This window comes from Branchiostoma floridae, chromosome 1 (assembly GCF_000003815.2).
Source record: "Branchiostoma floridae strain S238N-H82 chromosome 1, Bfl_VNyyK, whole genome shotgun sequence".
Classification (NCBI taxonomy): Eukaryota; Metazoa; Chordata; class Leptocardii; order Amphioxiformes; family Branchiostomatidae; genus Branchiostoma; species Branchiostoma floridae.
Genome location: NC_049979.1, coordinates 24,028,320 through 24,053,658, shown reverse-complemented (window position 1 = coordinate 24,053,658; position 25,339 = coordinate 24,028,320). Strand labels below are relative to the sequence as shown.

Below are 25,339 nucleotides of genomic sequence, written 5' to 3'. Positions count from 1 at the left end.
TACGGATCCCAAAAGATTGGCCATGTTTTTTCACGTAGACAGCACTCAATTACACGTACGGCGGGTTGTGCCGACTTGCTTAAAAGCCGTATAAGGAGAACGTTTCAATGTTCCCAAAAGCACCATTATCATATTAAATTTGGTCACACACACTCTAGAGTCAATTCCAAGTCACCGAGATGGTTTTGAAATAATATTTGTAATAAGTTTGAACTAATTTGAGTAAAAGAACATTTCAGTCACTAAAGTTCAAAATTGTTCAAACATTTCAAAATGAAAGTTTAAACATGTTTGAACCTTTTCATATTTGTTGGAACATTTGGGAAAGTAATGATATCATTATCTCTTTATTTAGAACAATTTTCAAACATCTATGTGTTTTTGTTATTGTTCCAACATGTTCCAACATTTTGTGTCATTTTTTCCCTCCATAAAACTTTTATTGACCCCATAAACAAAGCTGCTAAGCTTGGTCCTTTGTTTGGCTCTTGTATTTTTAGACTTTCTTTAGTACACACTGGTGAGTCTTCTGTGAGAAGGTGGCAGACAGACATAATTTCCTGCACTTGGCAGGGATGTGTGAATTGCCCTCTTCCCAGCCCACTGACCCAGTTTCATCATATTGTTTCCATGTTCGAACATGTGATCACAAATGATGCATCTATGTTGGAACAGTTCAGAAACTAACAGAAATAATGTATTTGATGTTAGAAATGTTTCTAACATGTTTGAATACTATAGAAACATTTAGAACGTCATATAGATGTTGTAAATAGTTCTAAACAGTTACTTATCACAGTTAGATTGTTACAAAGATTTCCAAATTGTTAGAACAAAAGGCAAGAAACACCCTCTCGGTTATATGGAATCGACTCTAACCATATTGAAAGGAAAAAATTTCGACAAACAGTGAAATACACACAAATTCAGAGGTCAGGAAATCTGCGCAGTACCACGTTTTCATGAACCTCAATATATGTTGAAATTTCTATAACATTTTGTTAAGAATTTAGATAGTTGCTCGCTTGATTTTGTTAAGTTGATTGTAGTGTTTAATGTTGGCAGGAGATTTTAGCAAATTGGAAGTACAGTTATTTTATGCCAATGTGAAAAGTTGGACAGTGTGCATGGACAAATCATTACTGAAATTATTACTTGTATAATTTCAACCCACACCAAAACATCACTGTCTTCAAATCCCGTCTGGGCAACATCACCATACGCTACCGTACGATGGTAATTGTCAAATATATGTCATATGACATCGTTATCGAATTTACATGTACATGCCAACAGACTGGTTCATCTAACTTAGATTTTCTGTACTTCTTTATGCTTTACCTTTCTCGATGTTTTTTTTTTCTTTGATTCTTTTTCACGTCAGTGTTGTCACTTATTATTGAAGAGTTTCATCAGTCACGTTAGCATAACAGTTACAACAATGTGCTGGTAGACATCGAAAATTTGGGAGGTATGTACTGTACCTTTACAAAACAGTCACTGATTGAAGAAAATTGTTGTAACTGTCACTTATTAGTTATTGGCCAGGCTTTCAGACAGCCTATCATTTATCCACATGTGTGCTGTTAATTGTTTACTTGCATCTACCGTGAAAAATAAACACGAAAGCAAAACGTACTCTTACAAGTTGCCGCCCAGCCAATCAATGTGTAAACAGGTACAGTTTAAAGATTATATTAAGGTCTCTTTGATGAGTTTTTTCTTCCCATAGACTTCTATGTTAAATTCGTTGTTTACATGGGCGCGTTCATAATGAAGCTACGTGAAATATCAGCAGAATTTTCATTCTATGTTGAGCACATTTACCCTATATCGTGGAAAAAAATTGCCAACGTCAACTATACACAGGTTCTTTTTTTATAGCAGTTACAAACCAAGATTAGTCAATCCCAACAAAAGGCACTTTTTCGCTGTTAGTGTACAACCGCACCACTCAGAACCCAGGACTGTGTACCTCCGACCTAGCGCGCAGCTGTAAAACTTTACCTGCTAATTTCTTAAGTTATAAACAAGCTTTCACCAATCTAACTTTTGATATCAGTTCCGCTGGCTAAAAGGGAATTTCTCACCGATAAAAACACGCGTCCATACAGCCGTTTATTTTTTGGCTCGGAGTATACATCAATGAGACCTTACGTGTCAGGCTGAAAGTACATAATGTGTATGCTAATGACTTTGTATTTAAGGTATATGTTGTAGAATTTTGGCACCAAAACTGCAAATATTCCAATTTTTAAAATCTCCATTCAAATTGACATTTGCAACTAATTTTCAACATAGCACGCTTCGTCTTCTCACATTGCAAGCGTTGGTAAACAACCCAAACGCCAGGCGCGGCCAATTCCCCTCGAATCAAGAAGAGACGCAAGAATTTGCGTGGGCGCCTAGCCCCCAGTGAGAAAATCATTAAATCATTAAAAGCCTGGGATTTTATGTGAAATCTGAGCATTTTGGGAGTGGCTGCGGTAGGAAAGATCTTACACTTGTTGAATTAGTTGTAAAAAATGACCTTTCTCCATCGACGGGGTTTCCGCACCCCCCTGAAATAGTGGTATCGTCGTCAGATAGCTGTTTGGAGCCAAACGGACCAATCTAAGGGCTCTAATTAGGGGTTGTATCAAAAGACTAGCCGTATAGAAATTCTTGCAAATGAATTTGATGAGACAGGACATAGTAGGCTATCATTTGAGGGTAAGTTTGTATGGCTTGAACTTTATATTCTTGAGATAATTGCATATCTGTTTCCTCAACTCTCCCATTGGATTGGATGTATTACTGGGGAAAATTCTAATGGTTGCGTCTCCCCTCATCATAACATCAGAGATCTTTGAAGCTTCGTAGAGGATGAAAAAATCACCACAAATGGACTGTGAACGAACTTCAGTGAACCACCAAACGCATTTCGAGCGCGTTCCTTAATTCGTCGAAAATTTGGGCTAATCAGGTGATAACTCAAGTGGCATGGCAAGTTCGCATTTCTTTAAGGGGCATTCCACCGGAGAAGGGAGTGTTATTTTCCAATAGATAATGTATCAATGAATACATGATCAGCCGATCTTTTATGGAATTCCGCTTGTGGCGAATCACGCAACGTGTGTTTGTAAAACAATATGACACTCACTAAACCCATGCAGACCCTACCCATGCATTCCCTATACGTATAGACACTTCCTTTGTCGTGAATATTTTCGGTATAAATGAGGGCGCTAAGCACACCAAGAAGGTCAGTTGTTCAAAAGATTTCAAAGAACACATAACAAGGCGTACTTTTCTTAGCGATCCTGAAATTACGTTTGTAACCTAAGTTAAGTCAGGCGTTGTCAGGCACATTGTTTTCAGTCATAGGCTGAGATTGATTAATTTAATTAGAGGGTACCTGGGGAGTTTTGTAGATGACTGAATGCTTTTTGATGCGAGTGGGGCTAATGGGTACTTTATCGTATAATGTTACGTAGCATACATTTGTCACTTCCAACAATTAATATCTATCAGAAAATAACAGTCCCGTCTGGAGTGGAATGCCCCTTTAAGTCATATTCTTGTGAATACGTGTATTGTAACAAGGTAGATTAAACTTATCATTTGGAAAAATGACCTATAACAGTGACTTTGTTTTATATTTTGATCGCTCATAGATACTACGGTTTTTTTTTAAGTAATTATAATTGCAGCACTTGCCATGGGCTTGGAGCGTTGCTATGTTGTGGTTCAATGCAAGACTATGGATTAAATGTTTTTCGGCAAGTTTTGTAATACGCGATTGATACCGGTATCTCATTAAAACTTCATTTCCTTTTTAATGGTTTTCCCAGTAAATAAACATACTAACGTTAACATGCGAACATTTTCAGGTCAACATGCAGAGTTGTGTGTGTGCAAACTCACAGGTTCTTTGTACACAAACAAGTGTTTGATGATAACTACGCATGGTTTCGATGACCAACTGTCACATTCCCCATGGCAATACTGATTCAGTCACGTTTGGAGCCGCATTCTCCACGCTGCAGCAACGACCCCTGGCTGAAGTGCAAAGCACTACAACAACGATGTGTGTGTATATGTGTGTGTAGGGGGGGGGGGGGCAAACCAGTTGTATAGCCACCTTCACTTGGGTGTTATGATGAATATTTATACATTTTTGTATGTTGTGAAACATCCAGTGACACTGAGCTGATACATCTGTGTGAAATGCTACAACGGATCGGTCGTGTGGATTAATTCCTGCTCCTTCTGTTTAGGTTTCAGGATGGGGAAAAGGCTGAGACACATGCTGATTTTCCTTCTTATCATCCTGAAGGGACCCGGAGTACCAGAAGCTGGATGCAGCTGTTCAACATCCTCATTCTGCAAACGGGAAATGAAGCCGACACAACCACCTCCTTGCTGCTACTGTACAGGGCTGGGACTCACCAGCGTCCCCCGGAACATCCCAAAAAACATCACCTTCTTATCTTTGGAAAATAATCAGATAACCAGCTTCCCAAAGAAACTCCCAAAATCCTTAAATATCTTAAATTTGGGAAATAATCAGATAACCAGCATTCACGCAGGTTCAATCTCAAATCTACCCCTGCTTTTTGATTTGAACCTGAGCAAAAACGGGATAACTAACATTGAACCTGGCATCTTTTCAAACCACTCTTTGCTCTATTGGGTGGACCTTTGTTACAACAACATAACACACCTCCAAACTGGTGTATTCTCAAATTTACCCAGGCTCAAATACTTGTATTTGAATAACAACCATATAAATGACATCCAGCCAGGTGCATTCTCAAATCTACCAGAGTTACAAAAAGTAAATCTAAACCGCAACCACATAAATAGCATCCAGCCTGGTGTATTCTTTTTTATCCCCGGAGCAATCTCTAATCTCAAAGAACTCCCGAACCTTTCCTTGTCACAAAACCTGATAACTTCCATACAACCCGGTACATTCTCTAATCTGCACAAGCTCAACAAGTTGGACCTGGAGAAAAACAAGATTACTTCCATCCAGCCAGCTGCATTCATTAATTTACCGAAGCTCAAAGAGTTGATCCTTTCCTATAACCAGATGACTTCCATCCAGCCTGGAACGTTCACCAATCTACCTGAACTCTGTATCCTCGACCTGTCTTATAATCAGATAACTTCTATCCAGCCATATACATTCACTAATCTTAAGCTTGAGTTGATGCTATGTGAAAACCAGATATCTGTCCTTCCCCCGTCTGCTCACGACGTGCTGTCAGCAATCAGACGTGTGGAAATTTATAACAACACCTGGCAGTGTGACTGTGGGATGGTTCCGTTCAGACTGAAAATGACCGGGTCTGCTTATTTCGAAAACCAGATAACTTGTGCCCAACCTGCCAACTTCCGTGGGCAAAAGATTAAAGATATCAACCCTGAAGACCTGATCTGTAACGATACCCATGTTTCATCTGCAGTGCCAACATCTTCTTCATTTGGCATCACAGAAAGCAATACTAGCCCGATAGCACATCCTGTAGGCTCCACATCTGTCAAACAGTCAATAACAATAGCACCACGAACTACACCCCTTGCAAATCCCCTACCTGTTCTCATAAGCTCTACCTGTGGTACAGTAGGCGGTATTGTCATGATTGGCGTCATCATTCTCGCTGTCTGTTGCAAAGGGAAGACCAGGAATCCTCCTTCAGGCCAGGATTCTAAAGTTATCGTAACTGTTACAAACACCACGGCTACTGGAGAGGCTGATCAGGCATTGCAGGGTCTGAAGGTTGAAGCACATATGCATAACAAAGTGCTAGCTGCCTTAAAGCAAAATCCTATGTACATAGGTGTAGGAACACCACCAAAGGACTCAACATCTACCAGTTGTCATGATCAGACAGGACAGGGCCAGTCTCAGACCATCACTAAATCTGATTTAAACACCACAGCTACTGTAGTGACCAGTGATCATGATAACCAGTATGAAGATATTGACAACCATCACAATCAGACAGGACAGGGCCAGTCTCAGAACATCACTGAATCCCATACAAACACCACAGCTAGTGTACTGACCAGTGGTCATGATCAGACAGGACAGGGCCAATATCAGAACATCACTGAATCCCATACAAACACCACAGCTAGTGTACTGACCAGTGGTCATGATCAGACAGGACAGGGTCAGTCTCAGGCCATCACTGAATCCCACAAAAACACCACAGCTACTGCAACAATCAGCGGTCATGATCAGACAGCACAGACCCAGTCTCAAAATACAACTCAATCCTTTGATGTTAGAAATCTAGCATATAACCAAGGTGTATCTCTGTCACAGCAAAATCGTCTGTACACAGGTGTAGAATCCCCACCAAATAACCAAACAAGCGAAGGTGCAGGTCCAGGGAAACCTGTTGAAATAAAGACTTCTGGATCTCCAAATCAAAGCAAACCCTTGAAAGATGAACCCGCTCCACTTCCCCCACCTCGTGAAGGTGCTGACACCTTGCTAGCTGTCTCAGAGTCTTACGTATACGAAGACGTTGATTCGCCACTAAAGAGTCCCAAACCCAGAGGTACAGGTGTTTGGCCGTCTGCTAAGAACGAGGCCCTGGAAAAGGCCAACAAGACCAAACCCACTAAAGAAGAGCCTCCTCCTCTTCCCCCACCCCGTAGAGTTGATGATGCTCTGTTCGCTGTCTCACAGCCTCACCTGTATGAAGATGTCGACGCGCCACCAAAGAGCCCCATACCGACAGGTGCAGGTCCAAGGAATTTTGCTAAGAACAAGACCATTGTTACAGGGAACAAAAACAAAACTGTTAAAGATGAGCCTCCCCCTCTACCCCCACCCCGTAAAGGCGATTTAACCATGCCATCGGTTTCACAGCCTCACCTGTATGAAGATGAAGACGCGCCACCAAAGAGTCCCAAACCGACAGGTACAGGTCTAAGGCAGATCGCTAAGAACAAGACCATTGTTACGGAGAATAAAAATATATCTGTAAAAGATGAGCCTCCCCCTCTGCCCCCACCCCGTAAAGGCGATTTAACCATGTCATCGGTTTCACAGCCTCACCTGTATGAAGATGTGGACGCACCACCAAAGAGCCCCAAGCCGACAGGTACATGTCGAAGGCAGTTTACTAAGAACGAGGCCCATGGAACAGGTATCAAAAGCAATCCCACTAAAGAAGAACCTCCCCCTCTCCCCCCACCCCGTAAAGGTACTGACGTCCTCCCAGCAGTTTCACAGCCTCATGCACATGTAGATACACCACAAAAGCGCCCAAAACAGAAAGGTGCAGCTCTAAAGCAGTTTGCCATGTCCCTTGGAACAGTTATCAAAAACAAACCTCCTAAAGATAAACTTCCCCCAGTCCCACCACAAGGCAAATGTACTGAAGCCAGGTTTGAGAAGTCAGCAGGGGCTAATGCCAACCTGCACGTCTATGAAAATAACGAATTTGAATAGCAATCTGAGGGTCAATCATCATTACCTGCATGTATGCAGGTATGGTTTTGATGCTGGTGGGAACTTTTCGGTAGCCGGGGATGTAGGGCGCTGTATCTCGTGAACGGATGGTGCGAGCACGACGATTTTTGGTACGTGGGTTGGGGGTGGTAGCCTGACACTCAGGTGTGATTTTGGGCCTCCTGGCGCTTGACCTTGACATTGAAGGTGGCATTTTTTGTGTTTTGGGGGCACTTTTGACGCTGTGTGTCCGGAACGATACGCGCGATTGCGACGATTTTTGGTGCATGGGTGGGGGGTTGTTGCCTGTTGCCTAGGATTGACTTTGGGCCTTGTCGCGTTTGAACTTGACCCGGCAGGTCGAATTTTGTGTCCGGGAGGGGTGTTTCCGGAGTTATATCTTCTGAACGGCTGGTGCTGGCGCGACGATATTTGGCACATGTGTCGGCGGTGGCTGAATAATGCTCAATTTTGATTTTGGTGCCCTTGGTGCTTGAACTTGACATTTTAGGTTACCTTTTGTGCGGGCACGGGGCGTGCGCTGTATCTCCGGAACGCAAGGTGCCATTGTGTTGCCATTTGGTACGTGAGTTGTTTGTGGTGTCCTGGTGGTCAGGTTTGATTTTGGGCCTCCTAGTGCTTGAACTTGATACTGTATAGGTTGACCCTGTTTTAGTGTGGTTGGGGCATCCTCCCAATATCTGCTTGGTTTTAAAAACAGATTATGGTTGGGTGTAGAAACATCATCTGGCCTGGGCCACCTTCAATGTATCAGGTTACTTAGTAGCACTGACAGTTTGCCAGATGACGGGAGTGTACAAGATTATATATCTGTTGGTCAGGTATAATTGAAGTTTGCTTATTACTCTTTGTGGTGTTTCTAGAGCTGTATAGTACTGAGTTTTAAGTTCCGGTACAAGTTCCTTTACCCTGTTGGCAATCATGGTTGAACTTGAACTTAAACAGAAGAAGATGCAATTTTCTAATGTGGAGGAGAACTGTATAGAGTGTGGGCATAAGAGAAAGGTATGTGTATGATTTGTCCTGTGTTTCATTTTGTTTCTTTGGTAATGCCATTTCCATACTGTATACAGGTAATTTGTTGTTTTGGGCTAGTCATATTCGCTTGGTTTTTGGGCCTGCTTAATCTATGGTACAGCTAGGGTTAAGTGGTGGAGGCTTAGCTTTGTTCTGTTTTAAATTCAGTATCGTTTGTTGCATTTTGTCGCGGCAAATATATGATGAAATTCCCCTTCTAAGCAACTGCTCATTGGTTTGCGGGGATGTTTGCTGGGTGTTTGCTCTGACTACAACAGCTTCTGAACTTTTCAAAGCTTCCATTGCCAGCAGCTTGCCATCTATAAATGGGATTGACAAGGACATTTTTCATAGTAAATTATGCTGTTAAATTTGGCTTAGATACTACAGGAGATTTAGGTTTGGGTTGGATGGATTGAATGAAAATATCATACCACCCTGGGGACTAACTGTTGCTGCTGCATGGGGGCTACCACTATTCATGTTGTCTAATGTCTATGGAACTACAGATAAAAGTATCATTGGTCAAATTATGCGAGTAACATTCCGATGTCAAGTGAATAGCACCCCAGAAATAAATCTTTAATGAATATCATTGGAAGAACACAAACCAAGGAGACTTAGCAGCTGCATTAGGTCAGTACATTGAAATAGGAAGATATTAGTATATCATGTGACAGAGTAACTACATGTGCATGGGCCATCTGAGACAAAAAAAGGTAGCGTCTCAACAACTTCAAAGTACTGTGGTTGGTTACATACTTAAGAAATCCAAAATAAGTAATGTTCATCCATGTCCAAACTTACAAATTCAGAAAATGGAATTTCAGAGTCAGACTTTTGCATGGTGCACAACCAACACGGTAAAAAGCTCATTTTTCCAACCACGTACCACAGACAAAAAGGCAAAAATACACAATAGGTCTACAGAAACCCAATACATTTCATGCAGGCCTGAGGTCTACGAACTCTTGTTCTAAAGGTTTACACATACATGTAACGTTAGGTCTTATTCAAATTTCCAAGAACAAGAACAAGAACTTCTCTATCAAAAAATGAATTTGCTTGAGATAAGAAACTTTCTATAACAATACTTATCATATATTAATAGTTCAAGGTCCCATTTACTGATGCTGTAATAGCTTCATCTGTAACATGGCACTCTAAGTACTGTTACAGTAGTAGTTACTATCCACGGATGTATTGTACCAATCTTGTTACATGGCTGTGGAAGTTGGAACAATGCAAAAATAATGCCTACATTGAGCTTGAATGGAAAATGTAAGCTATGTGGAAGTATTGAACATTTCTTTATCATTTATTAGCACGGTACATGTCAGCCATAGATCTGTTTTCTTGTTGATTGACACGTTCATGGATGCTAGACATTGTTATTTGTTTGTTTATCAAAATTCAGCACACATATGGATAGGGGTGAGCCAACAGGTGTTATCAGAGCCTTACGTATACGAAGACCTTGATTGATTGATACCTGTACTGACCCAGGCATGAGACATTTAATGCAAAAGCACCTGGATAACATTTATAAATACCAGCAGCCAGGTATTTCAGACATCATATGCTGTCACTAAATGTCAATCATCTCCTATTGCTTGAGCTAATGCACTCCCGATCATGACTTCAACAACAGAACTAGAAACTCATTGGCTTATTATCCAAAGATTTGTCTTCAATTTGTTGTTAATTGAAAAATCTTAGAATTGCCTTTACCCCATTCACATTTGTGTTCAATTGCGGGCTTGAGTCTAAAAGAAAGCAGATGCTTCCTGGAACACCTGGCCGTTGCAAAACGTACCGAGTTGCTTGAGAAACGTTTTATTTTGCATTAAGCATTGATTGGCATACTTGCAACACAGGAAACTTTCCATTACAGTCATGTGTATGAGTGACTCACAACTTGCTCAAGGATCTACTAAGTATTGTGAAATTGAATGCAATCATTCATTCGACCATTGTAGTTGTGAAATTTTGGTCAAAATCCGCTGTCAATTTGACATTTTCACAAACTGATTTAGCAAGAAAATGTTTGATGTCCACAGAAATTGAAGCGACTTACATTGTAGCATATACGTTCGAAACTTGAGTCCATTATATCGTAGAGTTCATTACATTGTAAGTTGCATAAATAATGTTATAAGGGGTAGGCCACCACTATATTTCTTTTTGGTTTATTACCACTGTGCTACTGTAATGAAATTTAAAAAAAAAAGTACAGTTTATCATAGAATCATAGGAATGTGGCATTTTAAGAGATGGTGTACCATAGCACAGAATAGAGATCATTGGGTATTTGCTATAAAAAGACATTGTAGCATGTAAAGTGTAATAGTCAGATCGTTGCTGATCATGCCTATAAGTGGGAGAATTATTTAGCAAGGATTACCAGTCATGGTACATGGTCAATCACATTGGCCAGGTAGTCTTTACTGTATGTGGTCACAGGTGCAAGTGTGACTGTACATATGTTTATCAATGGCCAGGTGGTTCTTATATAGAGCTGGTCATTTGTACAAGTTTGACTGTATATCAGCGGCCAGGTGCTCCTAATGTAGAAGAAGAGATGGTCATAATATTCGTAACAAGTGCTTTTAAAAAAAGCTGGCGTTTCGTCTACGTTTATGAGTGTGAACTGTCTTTTTCTTGAAGTAAAATCTGTTAGAAAAAGTCACTCAAGGGCTGTTGCGTCTATAAGAAAAATTGTTATTTTGGAAAGGAGTACTGTTTAATAGCTGGTCTTGGCTTACAACTTTATTTTAAAATGTACAATAAGTTCATTATAAAATCTATTAATATACTAGTACTCAGGTACTTATGTACACTTGAAAAAGCACCATCAGCACTGTGACAAGATTCTAAATTGACTACCAAATGTCAAACAAATATCCAAACCAATTAACAGCTACCTCATCTCTATTATACTGGTTTCCGCATTTACAACATTTCTTCCTTGTTTTCCTGGATAATTTTGCTAATATTCATGAAAATTTCCATACTTTTGTGTCGAGCGGTGTGACTTTCCACGTCCGTGTTGTCTGAAAACTTCTGAATGAAGTCGATACTGAACAATGGAGCATTTGCTACTGTAAGAAAGGATCGCTGTTTTTGATGGAGTTTCATGCAAACAACATCAAGAGCCTCTGTTTACATCATGAATAGTAGTTTAGTGGCGAGTGTTTTGCGAGAATCATCTTACCGCGCATAGGAGCCGCTGCACGGTATTTTCCATTACCATGAACAGAAAAATTCGAATGCCGGGTTTGGAATCTATGTTCATAAGACAAAGGCCTTGCATATATGAAATGAATACTAAAATAATAAAAAAATTATATATAAAAATATAATATCAATAAATAAACAGAATATTTATATATTATCTTCAATATTTAAAAAGAAAAAAATCCACTCTCGGTTTCGAACCAGGGACTTTCGGTTCCGAAGACCTGTGACTCTACCGATTCATCCTCACACTCAGGGTTGACATCGCGGCAAAGCCTAACGATATCACCCCTGACAAATCAGCCAGGGTATTTGGGTATTTGGCTTCTTGTTGTCGGAAGCTCGGAAAGGCGCCATATAAGGCGACTCATTAATATTCAAGAGCAAGATAACAGTGCCGGCGTAACGTTCTTTCAGCGTCCAGACGTCTTTATCAGGTACCAAATTTAACATTTGTCGGTTCTGTGGGTATAGGGTAACCACGGCATCACCGTATATATGTACCGACCTAGCATACGATAAAAAAAACATTACCATCACGCAAAGAAATACAGATCTTTGTACACGCCGCGCCGTACGCTGTTTGTTCGAAACTTGCAATCCGGTCGCTGATTGGCCCGCGACAAATCAGGCAAGCTCATTAATATTCATAAGCAGGGCGCCCCAAATACCCAAATACCCTGGCTGATTTGTCAGGGGTGATATCGTTAGGCTTTGCCGCGATGTCAACCCTGAGTGTGAGGGTGTACCGATTGAGCTAAGTTGTTACGTGTATTATATGAGAGTGTACATAATGCTTTAACCTCACTACATAGTATTATTTATGTCGATTTTCGGTCGCTTTCTTGATAAAATCATTTTTCTTAAATAATAAAAAAATGATATATAAAAATATGATATCAATAAACAAATAGAATATTTGTATATTATCCTCAATATTTAAAAAGAAAAAAATCCACTCTCGGTTTCGAACCAGGGACTTTCGGTTCCGATTGAGCTAAGTTGTTACGTGTATTATATGAGAGTGTACATAATGCTTTAACCTCACTACATAGTATTATTTATGTCGATTTTCGGTCGCTTTCTTGATAAAATCATTTTTCTTAAATAATAAAAAAATGATATATAAAAATATGATATCAATAAACAAATAGAATATTTGTATATTATCCTCAATATTTAAAAAGAAAAAAATCCACTCTCGGTTTCGAACCAGGGCCTTTCGGATCCGAAGACCTGTGGCTTCACCGATTGAGCTAAGTTGTTACTTGTAGTATATGCGAGTGTACATAATTCTTTAACCTCACTACATAGTATTATTTATGTCGATTTTCGGTCGCTTTCTTGATAAAATCATTTTTTTTCTTGTGCAATCTTGTGGAATAGATGTTATATGGCCATTTTCCAGGATATCATTTTGAAAGATTTGCGTGTTTCTGGGTTTTGGCTACCTTAGGTATATTTAGTCTGTTTTTCTGTTAATGTGGACTTGTTTTGCATAGTTAAGATAATGAAAAAGCTGGAAATTTAAGGGTTTGTTTCTTCTTTGCATTTGTTTATCTGAAGATGACATGGTGATGAAATAGTGGATCAAGTGTGACCAAGAAGCGACAGAAGCTCGGATATCTTAGTGCGTTTTAAGTACAGGGGCAATTTTGTTGAAAAGGTTGAATAGATCTGGAGAAATCGTGTCGTTCTTGACGAATTGGCGTTATTTAAAGACTAGGAGAAATAGGATCGATTTTTTAATTTTTGCAAACTTTTTCAACGATCTAGAGGATCATTTCCTCGCTATTAGATTGAGATATTTTTCATGTGATAATTCGGTCGGGAAGTAATGTTAAAACGTCTTTAAAAAGTGCGATTTGGGGCATCCGAGGGCGAATTCAAATGATATGCATGACGTCATTTTAGAGAGACGCGTTCTTGTAGTAGCTCTACCCCTGTCCGCTGTAATGGCGTCTTGTACTACCGGTCGTGTTAGTACAAAGTCCAGTGGACGTTATTGTGTCGCAGGAGGCCCACTTGGCGTTAGCTGTAAGAATAGTCAGTCTACCGAGGGGATATCTATGCACAGATTCCCCAAAGTTAAAAATGACAGAACTGCGGCTGACAAATTGAGAGTCTCAGCGGGCTAGAAAACAGTGTACAAAATTATGTATCAAGTTTGTTCAGAGGCATGGTTCCTTCCGCGACATCTACGGCTCCGCACACTTCGAGCTCCGCACATTTCGAGCCCTCGTACTTCAACATGAACCTTGAGATTATATTGGGGAGAGCTGTGGGAGGACCAGAAGGATTATCGCAGGAAAAGTTCCAACTATTGACACCGCTGGTCTGCCGACTCCCAGTCACGGAACGCGCGCGGAGAAGGGTGAATTCGCCACTGTTTATCACAGCTGCAGGACGTTTATCTGTCACATACTAGTAGTAATTCACCCTGTAAATTTACCTTGTATTTCGCTTGTTCTGGTCATAACTGTGTTGCCATTATTGTGAAGTACTTGTACGCTTTGACTCCGACACAAAACAGCACAAATGATTCTTGGATTTTACATCTTTGTCGGCGTCCGGATAGATTTCATAACAAAGTGAACCGCTTATACCGAACTCGTAACAAGTTAACAACAATGATGCCGACGCTGTCCCAAGATTTTCAAGCACGAAAATTTGCTGACCGTATTCAAAATACGTTGGAAAAATAGTCACTAGATTTTGTCATGAGTATTGTAGTTTTTGGTCTCCGTAAAACCAAGTTACGAGCGAATCTGGGATTTTTCGTCGTCGACAACAACAACTCTAAGAAAAATGGCCCCAAAAAAGATGGCGGCCGTGCGCTAAAAACCTCAGAGACTTTTCGAATTTTCTTTCACGGAAACACCAGTCTGTATGTTTTTCCTCGAATCACTAGGAGCTTACGAAATCTGTGTGTTGTTTAGTGTCTTAGCGGTGGACATGTTGTTGATAGATGAGTTAAAATAGTTTGGTTTTGTATAAAAACTTCTAGCGTAACCTGAGCATGTAAACAAAGGAAAATATATCGAGGTTGCGGGACCACAAGCATGTACGTACTCGTTACTATGTCATCGATAACTCGTTTTTTTTTGCTCGTGTAGCTACAAACTTGGCACTTTTGTCGCTAGATTTTGTCATGAATATTGTAGCATTTATATGTAGTACTGATATGGTCTCCGTAAAACCTAGCTACGAGTGAATCTTGGATTTTTCGTCGTCAACAACAAAGAAAAATTCCTCACAAAAAAATGGCGGCCCCGTGCCATGCGCTATTATTTAACCACACTTTTCGAATTTTCTATCACGGAAACACCAGTCTGTGTGTTTTCCTCGAATCACTGGGAGCTTACAAAATCTGTCTGTTGTGCAGACAAATATGAGACAGAAAGAACAGTCACTCTCAAAATGTTTCACGGACTCGTCACAATCTGGAGGCGTTTAGCTAGCTATCGGCCGTGCTCACGACTAGAAATAGTCAGTCTACGACGTACTATCTATCCGATAAAAGCTTACAGGTTTGTAAACAAACACACTACTTTGAGTGGGAATGTATTTTGAATCGCATTTCTTGTGGCAATGAGGTTGCTTCTCATTTTAAATCCTGGCGAACTGTACGTAGTTAGTTGCTCAGCTGTTGTATATGGTCCGTTGTATATTTGTACGCGACCGAAGCTTTAGTCCCGGTTTCGCTAGCAGACACAAGCTGAGACCGCAAAGAGGCACAAATTTCTGCGCTTCCGCTAGAAAACATCTTCAAATTAATGTACAGCATGGCCTCCTTACTGAGGATAATGTAAGCTAATGCTATCATTTGTGTATAGAAGAAGCGATGACTGTTTGTCCCCGCTTATTCCACACGCTACAATAATGAACTTTCTCCCCGCTTGCGTTACGCACGCTTGGTACGTGCATCAACTTCAAGTGCCTCTAAGATATATTTCAGTGGCGTGAATACGAACGAAATTCTCTTCAAGTGAAGTGAAGTATGTGTTCTTTAGTCGTGCCGAGTTTCGTCAATGAATTATGTTTCCTTTATAAGATACGGGTCTATCAAATGTATATTATCATATAGCCAGGCGCCGCGGACCAATCAGAAGGCCCCGTTCCACGTTGGTTATGACGCCGTAACACGTAGATTCAGGCCAGGCAGGTGGGTATCGCTCCCCTGATTGGTCAGAATGAATCGACACCGACACCGTTCGCTACGCTCACTCGGTGGTTTATTCGGTGGTTATCGCACCTGACCAGGGATTATCTCACCATATACACCTCGGGCCGGGGCATTAACCCTTTATTATTCCCCTAGTCAACCATACCAGCTAGTAGGGACTAACTAAAATGACGTCACGGCATGTTCCTAATTAGTTCCAGCAAAGAGCTCAAAGTACACATTTTTATGTCGCTGTTTGAGGGACTTCCGGACGGACAATTGATTTGAAACTTGCATTGACTTTTTCAGAAAAGATCAAATTTTTACATTATTGGTAGAAAATGCTACAGACGATTTCATTTCAGTTACACTTTAAGGGTTGTAGTTATGTAGGTTGAAATGTAGACAATTAGATAGTAATGGTGTTAAAATAGAATAATTTACATAATCAAAGATGGTAACTTAAGCGGAACATCTTGTTCTTTAGTGTATCTTGATATGAAGCTGTTGTGTTTAGAAAATTGGGCTACCCAAGAATTGATAGCTGAAGTCTTTATATACTGGACCCTAGTATCCATCATATATCATAGACATAGTCCGAGCTCGGTCCTCTGATCACTTTTCCTGCCGAACATGATCGATCAGAGGATCGGACTGAAGCCAGAGCACGCCACTTTATAATCTGCAGGAAGCAACTGGATGCTAGAGATCGTCAACAAGATCCTGTCAGCCGGCGGCCGGACCGACGCCTCTTCTGACGACATGGTGGGGAATCTGGAGTTCCAGTATCCCTACGAGCCACGCCCTCGTCACGTGATGCTGCAGGAATGTGCCTCTCCACGTGTCATCGTCACCCACCTCACCCCGGACACCGCCCCGCCTGGGATCGCTCATCCACAGGGTAACGTGAGTGCGTCTGCACATGACGATATCTTCACAAAGAATTTCTTAGCCTTACGGATATTAATATGATATTTCACATAGCTATTAGGTGGCTGTCATTATGGTGATCTTAAATGTGCAAATCTACCCGAAACTTCCAGGTTTAACCGTGCAACATGGGTCCAACATGAGCGAGTATATCGTTAATCATGCGAGCGCAAACTCGATATTATTGTAACGGTACATTATTGTAAATGTACAGAACAGTAAGCAAGTGCCTTTGAATGATAAATTGTTTCCTGTGTCTTCCGTCATAGGTTAAGGTGATCGTCCTTGTGAGGAATCCTAAGGATACGGTGGTTTCTTTATTCCACTACGAACAGAAGCTCAGGTCCCGTTATGGGCGAAAGCCACTTCCCTCATGGGAGGAGTTCTTTAAGATATTCCTGGCGGTGTACATTCCTGAGGGCTTTCAAGCTCGCAGATTGCACGACTTAGAGGAAAGAGACCTGGAAGTGATCTGGATGCAAGTCCGGCCGCGACGGCTTCCCAGGTCAATTCCAGTGATTGCACTTGGCGTGATCTACCACCCCCCATGCAAAAATAACAAACAAGGGTCTGACGCTATGTTAACTCACCTGGTAACCAGAGTTGATACCATTCTCAACCATCAACCTCATGCTGGGATCTTGCTGTGTGGTGACTTGAACGGTCTTCCACTCAAACGTCTGCAAACAGCCCACCCAACCTTAAAACAGATTGTTAAACAACCCACAAGGGGAGCAGCAATCTTGGATGTTGTGATCACTAACTTGGCTCAGAACTACAACAAGCCTCAGATAATCCCACCAATAGGGAATAGTGATCATGCTTGTGTCCTGCTCAAGTCTGGTATACCTGCTGTAAAACACCCGACTGTCAGAGTTCCTCGTAGAGTTGTGACCCCCCACAGGAAGAGGGAGTTCGAAATGGCCCTAGCAGTGCAGGACTGGACGGAGGTGTTTGAGGCCGTGTCAGTCCATGACAAGGTGGCCAAATTTTACGCGATTCTCACATCCCTTCTTGACACTTACTGTCCTGTCAGGATGAGTCCAGTCAGGACCAACGACAAAGGATGGTTCACAGAGAGAGTTAAGAAAGCCATTGAAAAGAGGCAAACAGAATTCCAGCAACATGGAAAGACGCAGATGTGGAGAAGCCTTCGGAACAAGGTCAACACCGCTATACGCCAAGCCAAAAACTGGCATTACCGTCACTGCATCCAGCAGCTCAGAGGTGAAGCCCCTCGTAAATGGTGGGAGTGTATCAACAGGGAGTTGGGAAGATCAGGAAGCAGTGGGAGAGTTACAATCACAGATGAGCTTTCAGCAGAGAGCATCAGTCAGTATTTCGCCAAAGCAGGGTGTGAGAGTGAGTCTCTTTACATCTTCCCGCTTCCGTTCGCGGGCGTGTGTCCTGACTTGTGCTCGATTGGCGAGGTGAAAGTTTTACTCAAGACTACCAACCCAAGGAAAGCTAGAGGGCCGGACAACGTACCAAACTGGGTGCTTAAGGACTGTGCTGAGGACTTAGCACCTGTTGTTTGCCATCTCTTCAACACCTCGTATGCGAAGGGCACAGTGCCCTCAGTGTGGAAGTCGGCAAATGTTGTGCCTGTACCGAAGGCTGCTGGAGCATCACAAGTGGAGGACTTTCGACCAGTCTCCCTTTTAGCTGTTTTGGCAAAACTGCTCGAGAGATGCGTTCTCAAGAGATTACTCCCTGCACTAACCACGGTCATCCGGGACCAGTACGCCTACATGAAAGGCTCGTCAACCACATTAGCATTGGTGCGTTTGGTACAAACCTGGTTATCTGCTCTTGACTCCAAAAAGCCAACTCTCGTAAGGGCACTTTTTGCGGATATGAGCAAAGCTTTTGATCGGGTAGATCACGCCCTGCTGCTGATGTGTGTTAACAATCTACAAGTGAGTCCACACATGCTGGCATGGATACACAACTATCTCAAACATAGACAGCAAAGAGTTGTGACCCATGGCAAGTTCAACACCTGGCACACTTTAACATCAGGAGTCCCACAGGGGGGTGTTCTCTCACCCTACTTATTTTTGCTGTTTATGAGCACTAGGTCACCAGTGTATAGTTCCACACTAAATGTTGGCTATGCTGACGACGTCAGCTTGTCGCGATCTCTCCATGTGGCTATGGCAAACAGCGACAGGGCAGTGGAGGAGGAAGCGACTCAGCTGGATGTATGGGCTAGCGACAACAAGATGATTTTAAATGGAGGCAAAAGTCAGCTAATGCAAATACTAGTATGTTTTAACAGATCAGTTCCTGTCCCACCAGAGATTATCTTAGGGGGACAACAGGTGCCATGGGTTGAACAGGCCAAGGGTTTGGGGTTTATTTTGGATAGGTACTTGACGTTTAATAACCAAGTGACATCCATGGTCACGAAGGCCTCTCGTAGGCTTCATTATCTTAGGCTCCTTACTAAACAGGGCACTAGTGTCGTGGATTTGGTCCAGGTGTACGTCACACTTATCAGACCTGTGCTCGAATATGGGCACGTACTACTAGTAGGGTGTAGTAAGGAGCAGGAGAGACAAATTGAAAGAGTACAACGGAGAGCACTCCGTATCGTCTCACTGGGGGGAAGACGAGAGGTGCCTGCTTTGCCGACGCTAAAAGAACGACGAGAGGTTGCGGCAGTGAAGCTACTGAGGGACATGCTGGACGAGGGTCACCCCCTCCATGACCTGGTGCCGCCGGCCAGAACTACAGTCACTGGGAGGACTCTTAGAAACGGAAATGCACTTACTGTGCCAGCTGCCCGGACACAGAGACTGAGAAGGTCGTTCTTGTACCAGGCTATACGCCTGTACAACGAGGCTTGATACTCTGCGTAGGACGTTCCTGTCCTTGACTCCGGTGTTCCTTGTGAAGTATAATGTACAACTTTGTATAGGCGTTTCTGTATCATGTACTGTAATTTGTTTAATGGATGTATATACATATATTTTGTAGTCGACATGTTGAAAATTTGTACAAAATCAGTGATATTCAGTTTGTTCTTACAAACTGCGATGCTGATTCTTTTTTTCTGAATAAACGAATGAATAAACGAAAGAGTAAGTGGAAAAAATATTACAATGTTGTTAAATGAACAACTTTGAAATGAGCCTCACGAATATTTGGTTGAATTGTCGTTACAGTACTTTTTAAATGTATACATATCAAGTAGTTCATTATTTTTAGCTTTAATTTATATCAGATCATAATAATGTACAGTTTTTAGATATAGCTGAGTGAACAGAATAGTATCCCTAGCAAATCAAAGTAACATATCTGGTTAATACCGTTTGAAATGTTTAACGGGACCTTGTTTATTTATTAGATATATACGGGTGCTACTTCGAACACGTCCTTGGCTGGTGGCAGAAACGGGACGACCCCCACTTTTTGTTCTTAAAGTATGAAGACATGAAGCAGGTAGATGGTTCGCATTCAAGGTGGTATCTCACTGCACTTGGAGCACTGGTGCGGCACTGTGGGGTTCTAAGTTTACTAAACGAATTTCAGAGATGAACACATTTTCTTACGTTTTGTGTATTTTGTTGTCTTCTAATTCATACTTTTACGTATTACGCAATATCTAAATTATGAAAAGTCGGCCAGTATAACATAATGGTGCCCCAGTGAACGAACCCCGCAGTGCCACACCGGTGTCCCAAGTGCAGTGCGATACCACCTTTATCGTTTCATGATGGTTTTACTTCTAAGGTCAACATTGAAAGTACATACATGTGTAATCTTGCATTCCCACCTGTTTCTCTCAGGACCTACCTAAAGCCGTGAAGAAAATGGCGGCGTTCATTCAGATCAAGCTGGATGATGCTTCCATCGAGACTATTGCGCATGCGTGCACTTTCGCCAACATGAAGGCCACCCTGGATAACTCACGGTACTTAGGCAGGACTGTGAACGCTCGCAAAGGTAGAGTCATGAGCTTCGAGTTCACAAACTTATAGATACCACCATTTTCATTACAGTAATGATAATCTGTTCACATCTCATCTGACATTTTGTTACGTGCTGTTTGTCTCCTACCATTTGTTTTGCCTTTGTCAGCAGGGTTAGCCCTTTGTAATAGTCATAGTATAGTTGGCTAGCCCTGGCTGTGCATGCTGTACAGTCAAACCAATAAATAAAGTGGGGCTAGGAGGGAGCACATTAACTGTACTATTGATATAGGTTTTCTTTCTTTTATGATTTATATCAGTGTAATAGTGTCAGATGTCTTTAGGTCTCATAAAGGCCTCATTGTTCTGACTATACTACATTTGAAGGTAAGTGTAATAAGCACGCAGTCCATTACATGTTAGCCCTGTACTATCTACACTTACAATTATTTTCAACGTTCTTCATTCTTAACCATTCATCTAAAACTAAGACGTGTCTAGTTATGGCATGAACATGATGAATATGTATGGTGATATTTCAAACTGATTTAGTATCAATTTCAGGTATTGTTGGTGACTGGAAGACGATGTTTACTAACGAACAAAGCAGGTTGCTCAACTCGAAATGCAAGACAAAACTGGAGGGAACTGGACTTCATTTTAACTTCGAATAGTTCAAGCCTCAGTAAATAGTACATTTCTCGATAGTCACGTATGTGACAAATGCATGTAGATTTTCAAACTTGCCTGTAACATGAAGTCTGAAAACCAGGATGTGAATGGGGAAAAGTGCATTAGACAAGATGATGGCTGTAGATCTGGCTGGAAAAAGCTGCGTACCTGGAAAAAGCTTTTGATACCGGTGCCTACATTGGCCTAGGGAAGTGCTGTGGTAGGCAATGAGAACTTCAGGTGTAGAGGAGTGGCTAGTTAGGGTTGTGCAATCCATCTACTAGTATAGCCATGCTAGGTCTAGTGTACAGGTAAATGGCAGTTTTAGCTTTGAGTTTGACGTCAAGGTTGGTGTACACCAAGGCTCAGTTCTTAACCCACTCCTGTTCATTATTGTGATGGAAGCAATATCACTTGGGTTAAGAGCAGGCTGTCCCTGGGAGGGTTTTATAAAAACTTGCATCTCATGAAATTGGCTCATAAAACAGCCAAGTCCAAAACCTTCTTTTCCTATGATAAATATACTACGTTGCCATCATCAGGCAATACATACCGCAAGGATAAGCAACTTTTTATGTATCACTATGTCAGTTTGTTAAAAACAAAAACCTAAAAATGTTTCACTAAAGTAACTAAATCATTTTGATTAAATATACTAAAGGGCTTTTCAACAGAACTGAACAGAATAGAAAGTAGCCTCAAACTTCTAAGAAACTCTCATCTTATACAAATTTACACTGGATGTTACTTCTGAGTCAAACATGCAGTCCTGTAGGGTCATGATATCCTGTTGTCTCCTATTGGTATCATTCCTATTTCTTTGTCAACGTGCTACAGAAACAGAATCATCCAAGCCATCACAGCCAAGTAATCAGAAACAGAATCATCACAGTCACGTAACGCAAGAACACATACAAGGTTGAACCCCTCATTCAACTGCTTACACTGTATCAAATATGAGTCATGGTTTTCATAGGTTTACAACAGAGCAGTCCTCTGCACATCAGCAGTACTTCAATATAGTGATGCAAGAAGCGCTGTATAGACCCTTGTCCATGGTTCCCACATGGCTGAGTGACTGGGTTTCTGGATCAAGGCACATGACGGCTGTACTTCCATCACCAGTTGCCGAATCATAGCCTCCATAGAAGTAAACTTTCCCACTGAACGCAGTTATCCCACAGTCCTTTAGAACACCTGATACTACCTCACTCCAGAGACCACCATGTTCACTGGGAGTGTAACGGTAAATGGATGACTGTATCCCAGCCAAGTAGATGTGATCATTTAGGGCTGTGGCAGTCACATATCCAGCTGCTTCAGGCATGTCTTTCACAGACTGCCACTGTGAGTCTCCCGGGCTGAAGCAGTACACGGTGGATGTTGATTCGTTTGATTCGTCATGTTCTTTGCCCCACCCACCCATCACATATATGGCGTTGTCCAGTACTGCAACTGCATGACAAGACCTTGGCTGTGGGAGAGGAACACCTTCAGTCCACTTGTTCTGCCTTTGGTCGTAGACCTCTACTGATGATACTGGTGTAGCTCCGTCTGGTGTAGCTCCGTCTGGTGTAGCTCCGTTTATGCCACCAATGGCATACACTTTACCATATAACACTGCCAGCCTGTGATTGTACCGGCTTAAGTTCAACTTAGCAAGTCTGGACCAGGAGTTCAGTTCAGACTCGTACAGCCATACATTCCCCTTATCAGACACCACAATGTCACTCGTGCCCAGGACAGCCACAGGAAGTGGACTTAGATGGCTATAGTGTTCAGAGAGCTTAGTCATATCAATCCAACTTGCCCTTGTTGGTTCAGCAGAGTGGGTCATTGTCATAGAGAAGGAGCGTTCTTCATAGATCCCTCTTATGACCACTACTGCCTCCCTCAGACCATTGGCATGGCGAGGACGGGTCCGAGGTGACTGGACCTCTCCTGGAAAGTGCTGGCATCTGTGAGCTTCTGTCATGATATCCTGACAAGACTTGCGTACAGCCTCATTCGTCTCTACATTCTCAAAGAAGTACTGTATGTCCATGAAGGGGAACCTGACCAGTTCCATCAGCTCCTTCATGTCCTTATTCCTTTCATTAGTATCAAGGTTGATCCATGTCATCACTGCTGTGTACACGACTTCTTCAGAGGCACTGAGGCGGTCAGATGAGATAAGTTTGATGAGCTGAGCCTTAGTCAAAGAAAGAAACTCGGGTGTTTTGCTGAGTGTTGCAAACTCCTTTAAGGCATATGACTGTGCTTTCTTTTCCAAATCTGGACAGGACAGTATGTTGCCTTTGCGCACTATCTGTAGATAGAGTTTAGCACTCAGGTTGTTGGATATGAAGGTTTCACAAGCATCACGGACAGGTAGAATCCGGAAGAAGTTGGCCCCTTCTAGTAGTTTTACAACATTGTCTTCTGTGATGGTGACTTTCAATGTGTACGCGTAGTCAACAAGAAGGTGCAAGGCACCGGGGGTGACTTCATGGATAGTTACTTTATGCTCTCTACTCTCACGGAGTCCGCTACAGAACATTGCACGGAAATATTCAGTACAGGCAGCCAGAACACTTCGATGGCATGGAATCTCTTTTCCAGAGACACAAAGGACAACATCTGTCAGGAGGTTGTCAGATCGCAGTTCCTGTAAGCCCTGCAAGAGGGAGCCTGGATTGTGGCAGAAGTCGTGTGATGCCTGTGCCTCTGCCATCATACCTCAATCCTGCAAAACACAAGGATTTATTGATGTTTATCTTCAATGTCCTATTATGCTATGTTGGTTTGATTATATGGATGACCTCCGTATAAATAACGCTTTTCTTTCATTCACATGCTCGCATCTGTTTTGGAGTACCCAGAATGATGTAGTCAATATAGTCAAATTAACATGGCTTGACTATTAAAAAATAGCACCTAACATTTGCTACAGAAAAGAATGGGCCTAGTGCCTGGCCGTCTTATACCCTTCCCGGGCCCAACGGTAGGATAGTCAGTGTACCTGCCGGGCCCAGACTTTTCAGTAAACCCTTCTATACTGTTGTTTTAGTTCCATGCAAGATCAGGTCCCACAACGGGACGTTGTCGGGTTAAACATTTATTACACCAAATTGTCCTGTATCTAAGGTTTAGAGCGAAAGCTAGGGATCATATTGAAGAGATATTTTATGCCAAACAGCTGATCTGGAGCATGCCGTGTAGGCAAGAAATAGAATAGCACGGTGGCTTTGTTGTTGTCAGGAATTAGAATCAACGGATTTCACAAAATATTTCCTTCTTTTCAGTCCATCAAAAGATACTGAAAGCTTGCTCGAATAGAGCCTTACAAAATACTACTCGTCGGTTACAGCAGTTGTTTCTTACCTCACGCTGCTGAAGTTCAACGGCGTCAGCGCTCTGGCGTCAGCGGGTATAATTTTCAATCGGGAATCCAGCTGATTGTCACCACCACCCGCGTCTTGGTTTCAGCGTCTCGCGAAGCTTTTCACAGCTGGAACCCAATCAAAAGCGCGGGAAGTTCCTGGCAGTTCAAAGGTCATTCGTGGTAAGGTCAAAATCTGCCCATCACAATTAGCAGTTAAACCAATGGCAGCTTGGCAGATGGAGGTTCGACCAATGAGAGTTTGCCTGTTTTGCATTAAATGATGGTTTTGGTGTAGGTGGGCGGGGCTATTGGGTCGGTCTATTTATTGATGCGGGGGTGGCATGGTACGAAAAGGTGTAATACTTACATGATCTTACATCAAGGAGGTAATACATGTACATGCAAAATCTTGACTCTATGACATCACTTGCAGATGGTGCAATGGTCGGACACACGTTTTACTGAGAATGTGAGATAAGGTAAATGTTGTATGAAGAGTCATTGAGTGGGCAGAATTGAAGTTGTTTCAGTTGATGATTTATATAATACTTGTTGGAGAA

General features: G+C 41.9%; 2 protein-coding genes and 1 long non-coding RNA gene across 3 annotated transcripts in view; 2 read left to right on the top strand and 1 right to left on the bottom strand.

Moving 5' to 3' along the window:
* The window catches only part of LOC118417152 (formin-like protein 14), a 10,957-nt gene extending 3,501 nt beyond the window's left edge, over positions 1-7,456 (top strand). Inside the window, exon 2 of the mRNA XM_035822611.1 lies at positions 6,477-7,456. Within this exon, the coding sequence (XP_035678504.1) occupies positions 6,477-7,456 (980 nt within the window). The remainder of the gene's footprint in view (positions 1-6,476) is intronic.
* Positions 7,457-20,184: 12,728 nt separating this feature from the next.
* LOC118421542 lies at positions 20,185-22,118 on the top strand. Its single transcript, XR_004831847.1, has 2 exons — positions 20,185-20,273; positions 20,621-22,118. It is a non-coding gene; the product is annotated as an uncharacterized LOC118421542 (long non-coding RNA).
* LOC118421533 (kelch-like protein 24) lies at positions 21,838-24,809 on the bottom strand. Its single transcript, XM_035828861.1, has 2 exons — positions 24,779-24,809; positions 21,838-24,140 (listed from the first exon to the last, which is right to left on the bottom strand). The coding sequence occupies exon 2, from the start codon at positions 24,129-24,131 to the stop codon at positions 22,419-22,421; it is 1,713 nt and encodes a 570-aa protein (XP_035684754.1). The 5' UTR covers positions 24,132-24,140; positions 24,779-24,809; the 3' UTR covers positions 21,838-22,418.
* Positions 24,810-25,339: the final 530 nt, after the last annotated feature.